At 36.7% G+C, this 9,271-nt stretch overlaps 1 protein-coding gene across 1 annotated transcript; it reads right to left on the bottom strand.

Annotated features, from left to right (window-relative positions):
• Nucleotides 1-885: 885 nt before the first annotated feature.
• LOC115957007 lies at nt 886-1,967 on the bottom strand. Its single transcript, XM_031075256.1, has 2 exons — nt 1,077-1,967; nt 886-960 (listed from the first exon to the last, which is right to left on the bottom strand). The coding sequence occupies exons 1-2, from the start codon at nt 1,965-1,967 to the stop codon at nt 886-888; spliced, it is 966 nt and encodes a 321-aa protein (XP_030931116.1).
• Nucleotides 1,968-9,271: the final 7,304 nt, after the last annotated feature.

Genomic DNA, 9,271 nt, shown 5'->3' with positions numbered 1-9,271 from the left:
GGTGATGGAGGTGGAGTGATAGGCTCTTCGTGAACTTCATTCCCTTTATCTTCCTCTTCAAATAGAGGAAAGAAATCATACTTCTCCTCTTGGGTGCTCCAATCCCATGTGCCTTCTTCGTCAAATTCCACATCTCAACTAACAATGACTTTTCTAGTGCTCGGATTATAGAGTTTATAGCCCTTAGAGCTTGGATCATAGCCAATGAACACATACTTCTTGCTTTTATCATCTAGCTTGGATCTTTCTTGATCTGGTACATGTGCATATGCAATGCTCCAAAACACATGAAGATGGGAAACTATAGGCTTCTTCCTACTCCAAGCTTGTTGTGGGGTTTTTCCTTGTACACTTCTTGTGGGGCAACAATTGGACAAATAGATTGCACAATCTATAACTTCAGCCTAAAATTCTTTTGGCATTTTCTTGCTCTTTAACATGCTTTTGGCTATATTAAGAATTAAATTATTCTTTCTTTTTGCTACACCATTCTGTTGTGGTGACCTCGGAACTGTTAAAGGGCGGCGAATCTCATTTACTTCACAAAATTCTTTGAATTCATTTGAGGTGAATTCACCTCCTCTATAAGATCTTAAGACCTTAATTTCATGGCCACTCTGCTTTTCTATAAATGCCTTAAATTTATTAAATGCACCAAATGCTTCAAATTTTTGCTTCAAAAAATAAACCCACGTTTTTCTACTAAAATCATCAATAAAGAGAAGAAAGTAATTACTTTTACCAAGTGACAATGGCTTGATAGGCCCACACACATTAGTATGAACAAGTTGCAATGGCTTGGTTACTCTTGTACTAGCTTCTTTTGGAAAGCTCTTCCCTGATTGCTTGCCAATGAGACATCCTTCACAAAGCTGGTTAGGATGCTTAATGGAAGGCAATCCTCTCACCATCTTCATTTTTGTCAACATCTGTAGTCCTCCAAAGTTTAAGGGCCCAAATCTTAGATGCCAAAGCCAAAAAGAATCTTTAAAACAAGCCTTCAGACATCTAATAGCATCAATTTGAATATTTAACAAGAACATTCTATTTCTTGTCATAGGCACATTAACTATCACATTATTTTGATGATCCCTTATTAAGCAATTGCGATCTTTCAACTGGATATCGTAGTCTTTCTCAAGAAGTTGTCGCATACTCAAAATATTAGTTTTTATGCTTGGCACATAATATACATCAGAAATAAATTGATGATCTCCAATCTTTAAATGGATAAGAATTTTACCTATCCCCTTCATTGAAACTTTGGATGAGTCACCAAAGGTAACATTCCCGACCACCGATTCATCAATCTCCATAAACATCATTTTATTCCCACATATATGTTTGCTAGCACCAGAGTCAAGATGCCATGCACCACTTTCTTCTCTGTCTTCTCCTTTGTATGCCAACAACAAAGTCGGCTCCACTTTTTCATTCTTATTTTCAACATAGTTAGCTTTCTCCTCAACAGTGTTAGCGGTATTTTTACATTCAGGAGCATAATGCCCATACTTTTGACAATAATAACATTTGATATTAGATTTATCATACCTTCTTCTATATGGTCTTGAGAAACTTCCTCTTCCACGATCTCTTGTGGATTGTGAACTTTGACCCCTCTCTTCATAATTGGGAGAGTTTTGACCATTCCTTCCTCCAGATCCTCTCCCTCTACCATGTCCACGTCCTCGGCCTCTTTGGCTACTTTGCTCCAAAGGCTCTTGCTTCTTCTTATTGAGCCTTTCTTCATGGGCTTGTAATGATCCCATGAGCTGGTCAATGGTCACTGAATCCAAGTCTTTTGATTCCTCAATCGCCACAACAATATAGTAAAACTTAGAAGTTAATGACCGTAGGATTTTTTCTACCACACGGACATCATCCAAGTTCTCACCATATCTCTTCAATTGATTTACAATTGCTAACACCCTTGAAAAATAATCTGAAATAGATTCAAATTCTTTCATGTTCAAACCTTTAAACTCACCTCTCAATGTTTGAAGGCGAACTTTCTTCACTTTATCAACTCCCGTTAGAGAGTTTTTAAGAATCTCTCATGCTTGCTTGGATGAAGTTGCATTTGCAACTTTCTCGAACATAGTTTCATCCCAACCTTGATAGATAACGTAAGAGCTTGTTGATCTTTCTTTCGAGCCTTTTGCAAGGCTTCCTTTTGGTTTGGGGTCAAAGATTCTTCATCTTGTCACTCCACATAACCTTTCTCCACAATCTCCCACACATCTTAAGATCCAAGCAATGCCTTTATTCAGATACTCCAATTTTCAAAGTTTTGTTTGGTAAGTTGAGGAAATTGGAATGACACCATCCCATTAGCAATAGCCATTCTCACCACGAACAGATTGGCTCTGATACCACTTTGTTGGAAATAAAAACAAAATACGGATGGGCCTTTTCTTTCTTACTCTCACAAACACTCACATACTACTTAGTGTATAGAAGAGACTCATGATAGGCCAGGAATGTATTGACTCCTTGTGATGAATTAACCAATTTATTAGCCAAGTTAATTAATTAATCCAATTAACATGCAATACGTGTGGTAGCACAAACAAATCACCAACTAAGTTAATATGTAGCGGAAAATAAAGTTGACATGGTGATTTGTTTAGAATGGGGAAAACCTCCAAGTCAAAAACTCCATTGGGTGATTTTAAGGTTACCACTCCTGAGAATCCACTATTATCACAACAAGCGGTTACAAGTAAAGGAATCCCAGTACCTTATACCAACCTACAGTTGAACCCTTACCCAATACACAATTGGACTTGTTCTGTAGTGATAATCTCTCATTTTCAATGTAATGCTCCCAGTACGTGACTAACCAATTAATGCACGGATCCAAGTACGTGACTAACCACCAACTTGAGAAGGATGTTGGCTGCAAAGTTTTTCGATTCATCAACATGATGAAGATCATGAAGCTCCTTGGTTACAAAACCCTACAGTGTACAAACGTAGTAGCTTCTTCAAGAGAAAGATAAACTAGGGCATATGTCTCCGGTCACAAAATGCTTGTGAAAAACCTTTGCATCAAGTTGCACTTACTTGCATCAGTTGTGACGGCCTTTAAAATAATCCTTATATATGTTTAGGGTTGTGAGAAAAGAAAGCCTAAATAATTATACACGAATTTGTGTGAAATCAGATCTGAAAAACTGATTTTCGTAAATCTCGATAGATAGGTTATCTATCGAGTAGCTGTCGAGCATTGGGCTGAAGATCCCTTTTAAACCTTGATAGATGCTATTTGTCGAGTTAGCTATCAAGCTTTAAAATTCAGCACTTCTTCACTTGTTTCTTGGACAGACTTGCATGACTTTAACAATTGGACTTGAACTCTTGTTCCTTGAAGTATTAAACACATCCTAGATCTACTCAATTACAAGTAAAGTGTGTTTTGTCAAAGGATTAGCCAATTGTAAATGACATATGTTCCTAACATGATTCACATATGTCCTAACAACTCACACTCACAAATTAAATAAAGGGAGAGATAGTGGAGAGGGAAGAGTTAGAACTCTTTAAAGCTTTGTATTTTGTTAGGTTCTAAAGACTTAGGATTTTATGTATTTAGAACTCTAATGTGTATTGTTGGCAAATCATGATCAAAACAATATGTTTAGTCGTGTTTAGACTTGCTCAAGGTTGGTTCATTTATGTAAAGTTGGAATAAGCTATTGCAGAATTTATTTATGCTTCTCAGCCTGGTTTGATCGATCGAAGCTTAGGCTCGATCAATAGAAAATCGGGTCAGATGCGTTTTCTGCAGAATTCCAACTCAGCCCTAGTTGTGTTTTAAAACGTTTAGAGTTTTTTAATTTGCCCTAGGTATAAAAAGAAAACCCTATCCACGTTTTAGTGTTACTCATATTGCTATTTGTGTAAATCTCTTGTGAGATTTGTGAGGAGCTTTCCTTTACACAAGTTTAGGATTATCAAGAAGGAGATTCGTTTAAGAGCTTGATGATCATTCAGTTGCTGACATAAGAACTTAAAGAAACACAAGCGGGTGTGCTTGTACTTGCTGGAGAATCCAAGAAAGAAGGAGTTCGTGGTCTCGGAGCTTGCACGTGGTCGTGTCAGTAAGTTTCTACTGGTGGGTAGCAATAGGATGTTAGTGGTCTAAGTCCTGTTGAACAACTTCGATTCTTTTATAGTGGATTCAGGTTTACCTTGAGGATAGCTAGGTTAAACCCTCCCCAGGTTTTTATCAGTTTGGTTTCCTGGGTGATCATATTTTTATGTTATTTATCTTTCCGCTGCTTTGCATGATATGATTGTTTTGATTGTGATAACCTAGATTTGTTAATTTGGACTAAGTAACAACTTGGCTAATTACCTAGGTTAATCCAATTGTGTTTTTAAGGGGTCTAAAAACTATCAAGTGGTATCAGAGCGGGTTGCTCTCTTGTTGTTGATCTTTTGATCACTGAGCTGATCCTTGACTCCTGTTGTCATGGAACATGGACATTCTCTTATTATTCCTCCTCACTTTGATGAGAATGACTATGCTTATTGGAAAGTAAGGCTAAAAACATTCCTAAAATCAATTGATGAGAAAGTCTGGAACTCCGTCGAATACGGATGGGAGAATCCCACTACTCCTGTTAGTGAGTGGCAAACTTCTCAAAAAGAAGTAGCCGCGTTTAATAGCAAAGTTATGAATGCTATCTTTAACGCTATTTCTATGGAGGAATTTAAGAGAATCTCTAATATTGAGGTTGCTCATATTGCTTGGAATATCCTCCAGATTGTGCATAAAGGCACAAAGGCTGTCAAAATCAACAAATTGCAGCAGTTAACTTCTAAATTTGAAAGCATTAGGATGTCTGATGATGAATCTTTTGATGAATTCTATGCTAAAATTAATGATATTGTTAATTCTGCATATAACTTGGGTGAAATCTATGATCAACCTAAAATTGTTAGGAAGATTCTTAGATCTTTGACTGAAGATTTTAGACCCAAGGTGACTACCATCACTGAGAGTAAGGATGTGGACTCCATCCCTGTTGATGAACTTGTAGAATCTCTTCAATCCTATGAGTTGGACCTACCTAAGACTAGCAAATCCAAATCAATGGCTCTTAAGTCAGTTAATGATGTTGATGTTGGTGGATTTGATGATGAGCTCTCTGCTACAGAGATTGCTTACCTTACCAAGAACTTTAGGAATTTCCTTAGAAACAACAACAGAAGGGCAAGAGATGAGAATACTGTTGAACTTAGAAACATTAGGAAGAATGATCCCACTAAGGTTAACAATACTGATAAACCTAGAGAAAAAGTAGGTCAATCTTCAAATAATTCTATGGGTCCTTAGTGCTTTGGATGTCAAGGGTATGGTCACATGAAATCTGAATGTCCTACCTACTTGAAGTCTAAGGATAAGGCTATGGTTGTAACCCTTAGTGATGGTGAAGTTTCTAATGATGAGTCTGGTTATGACGAGGATGGAAACTTTATTGCTTTCACTGCTACTGCTGTAGTCAATGAAAGCATATTTGCTGAAGAGAACCCTTCTGATGGGGAACTCTTTGAGGACGCAGATCTTCAGGAAGCCTACAATAAACTTTGCAAAGTTGCTGCAAAGGATGCTATGAATGTTGAATTAGGCTTGAAGAAAATTGCATCTCTTGAGCTTGATAAGAAAAATTTGCTTGTTAAACTGTTTGATGCTACTAAACTTTTGAATAATGTGAAGACTGAGAACATGTTTTTAATTGATAAAGTTAAGAATTTGGAACATGAGCTTTCTGTTGCTAGAGAACAATCTAATAGGTCTGCTAGTTCCAAACTTGATCATATGCCGAGTGTTCAAAAGTCTCCTTCTGATAAAACTGGGTTAGGTTTTGTAGAAAGCATTAACGTGTCTACACCCAATTCCACTATCTTTGTTCCTTCATCTTCTTCTGAACCCCCTGTGAGTGAGGTTGTCAAACCCTTAGAAGTTACACCTCCTAGGAAGATTAGGGTCGATCTGAAAGAGTCTAAATCTAAGCAGCCTACCCTTTCTAAGGACAAGTCACATGATAAGCCTGCATGGGTTTGTCATTTTTGTGGAAAGTCTGGACACATTCATCCAAACTGTTATAAGCTACAAGCTGCTAAGAGAGCAAACAAACCAAAAGTACCTGTAACTCAAGCACAAGATCCTATGGTACTCATTGGTAAATTGGTAAAGGCTTTAAACCTTTATTCCAATCCTGGAGTTGGTAATCATTCCCATGTGAATAAGAACTCCAATGCTCGTGGTGCATCTAAAAAGTTTTGGATGCAAAAGGCTCAATCTAATTTAGTCCTTCTGACATGGTCCTTGTGCTTCATTTCTATTCTTTTTGACCATTGTTCTTTGGTTTTTGTTTTCTCTGTTTCTAGGATTTGCATTGTATAATATTCATGCATTTCATTCTAGATTGTTTTTGTTTATTTTTTAATAAAAAAAAAAAGAAAGAAAGAGAAAAAGGAACCAAATTGTGTTTTGCACTATTTTCTTGGTTTTTGAAAACAAGGTTGGTCAATTTATTTTCACATAACATGTCATTTGTACCTTGTTTAGCCTTGATGAGCTCATTTATTGCACTTTACTAGTTGAAACTTTGTAGTGCATGTTGTGTGGGAAAGATGTTTATGGTTTTGATTACTTAGTCTTGATTTTGAAGTCACATGTCTATGACTGTCGGACTTGAACCTTTAGAGAAAGGCATAAATAACCATCTCACCACTGTTCACTAGCCAATCATGAACACCTTAGTGCATATCGTAAGATTTTGTGCTTGAGAAAGTGTAGCACATGCACAAAAAGAACATAAGGTGTAGTCTTGGTTTAAATGCTAAAATTGGTGTGTACATTATTGGACTTAATGTTAAATCAATCAAACAAAATTTGTGCGTACACTATAAGGTAAAATCAAGAAACTTACATGATTGCAAGCCTATGTGATTTTGGCATCAAGCCTAACAGTACATACCAATTTTAAGTATTAAGCAATTTAAACCGAGGCTTCACCTTATGTTCTTTTCGTGCATGTGCTACAGTTTCTCGAGCACAAAATCTTATGATATGCACTAAGGTGTTCATGATTGGCTAGTGAACAATGGTGAGATGGTTATTTATGCCTTTCTCTAAAAGTTCAAGTCCGACAGTGAAAAACATGTGACTTCAAGATTAAGACAGAGTAATCAAAAAACCATAAACATCTTTCCCACACAACATGCACTACAAAGCTTCAACTAGTAAAGTGCAATAAGTAAGCTCATCAAAGCTAAACAAGGTACAAACGACATGTTATGTGAAAATAAATTGACCAACCTTGTTCTTCAAAAACCAAGAAGAATAGTACAAAACACAATTTGCTTCCTTTTTCTTCCCTTTTTTTTTTTTTTTTTTGGTTAAAAAAAACACCTAGAATGAAATGCATGAATGTTATGCAATGCAAATCCTAGAAAACAAAAAACAAAACCAAAGAACAAATGTCACAAAGGGTAGAGCAATGAAGCACAAGGACCATGTCAGAAAGACTCAGTTAGTTCGAGTCTTTTGCATCCAAAACCTTTTAGATGCACCATGAGTATTGCATACCAACTCCAGGATTGGAATAAAGGTTTAAAGCCTTTACCAATTCACCAATAAGTACCATAGGATCTTGTGCTTGAGGCACAGGTACTTTTGGTTTGTTTGCTCTCTTTGCAGCTTGCAGCTTGTAACAGTTAGGACATATGTGTCCAGACTTTCCACAAAAGTGACAAACCCATGCAGGCTTATCATGTGTCTTGCCCTTAGATAGGGTAGGCTTCTTAGACTTAACTCTTTCAGATCAACCCTAATCTTCCTAGATGATGAAACTTCTATGGGTTTGACAACCTCACTCACAGGGGGTTTGACAGTTTCACTTACTCTCTCACTCACAGAAGGTTCAGAAGAAGATGAAGGGACAAAGTTTGTGGAATGGGGAGCAGACACAGAGATGCTTTCAACATAACCTAAACTGGATTTGTCAGAAGGAGACTTTTGAACACTCAACATTTGATCAAGTTTAGAACTAGCAGATCTAGCAACCGATAAATCAAGTTCCAAAGATTTAACTTTATCAAGTAAAAGCATATTCTCAGTTTTCACATTGTTCAAAAGTTCAGTAGCATCAAACAGTTTTACAAGCAAATTCTTCTTATCAAGCGCAAGAGATTCAACTTTCTTCAGGGCAAGTTGAACATTTATAGCATCCTTTGCAGCAACTTTGCAAAGTTTATTATAGGTCTATTGAAGATCTGCATCCTCAGAGAGTTCCCCATCAGAAGGGTTCTCTTCAACAGATATGTTGTCATTGACTACAGCAGTAGTAGTGAAAGTAATGAAGTTTTCATCCTCATCACAATCAGACTCATTATCTGAAACTTCACCGTTACTAAGGGTTACAACCATAACCTTACCCTTAGACTTCAAATAGGTACGACATTCAAATTTCATGTGACCATACCCTTGACATCCAAAACACTGAAAACCCAAAGAATTATTAGAAGATTGACCTACTTTTTCTCTAGGTTTATCATTATTGTTAACCTTAGTGGGATCATGCTTCCTAAAATTTCTAGGTTCAGTAGTGTTTATGCCTCTTGCCTTTCTGTTACTATTCCTGAGAAAGTTTCTAAAATTCTTGGCAAGGTAAGCAATCTCTGTAGCAGAGAGCTCATCATCAAATCCACCACCTTTAACATCATCAACTAACTTAAGAGCCATTGATTTGGATTTGATAGTTTTGGGTAGATCCAACTCATAAGATTGAAGAGATCCTACAAGTTCATCAACAGGGATGGAGTCTACATCCTTACTTTCAGTAATGGCAGTCACCTTGGGTCTAAAGTCTTCAGTTAAAGATCTAAGAATCTTCCTAACAATTTTAGGTTGATCATAGATTTCACCCAAGTTAAAAGCAGAATTAACAATGTCATTCAATTTAGCATAGAATTCATCAAAAGATTCATCATCAGACATCCTAATGCTTTCAAATTTAGAAGTTAATTGCTGCAATTTATTGATTTTGACAGCATTTGTGCCTTCATGCACAGTCTGGAGGATATTCCAAGCAGTATGAGCAACCTCAACATTAGAGATTCTCTTAAATTCCTTCATAGAAATAGCGTTAAAGATAGCATTCATAGTTTTGCTATTAAACACAGCTGCTTCTTTTTGAGAAGTTTCCCACTCACTAACAGGAGTAGTGGGCTTCTCCTATCCGTATTCAATGGAATT

This window comes from Quercus lobata, chromosome 8 (genome assembly GCF_001633185.2).
Source record: "Quercus lobata isolate SW786 chromosome 8, ValleyOak3.0 Primary Assembly, whole genome shotgun sequence".
Lineage (NCBI taxonomy): Eukaryota > Viridiplantae > Streptophyta > Magnoliopsida > Fagales > Fagaceae > Quercus > Quercus lobata.
The sequence above is the reverse complement of the archived record's forward strand: the minus strand, read 5'-3'. Positions and strand labels throughout refer to the sequence as shown.

Excerpts from the sequence above, each read along its gene's own strand:
- LOC115957007 (XM_031075256.1), bottom strand. The coding sequence starts at position 1,967 with ATGAAAGAATTTGAATCTATTTCAGATTATTTTTCAAGGGTGTTAGCA. Across the intron at positions 961-1,076 it reads TAAGGGATCATCAAAATAAT|ATTTGGGCCCTTAAACTTTG; the intron begins GTGATAGTTAAT and ends TTGGCATCTAAG.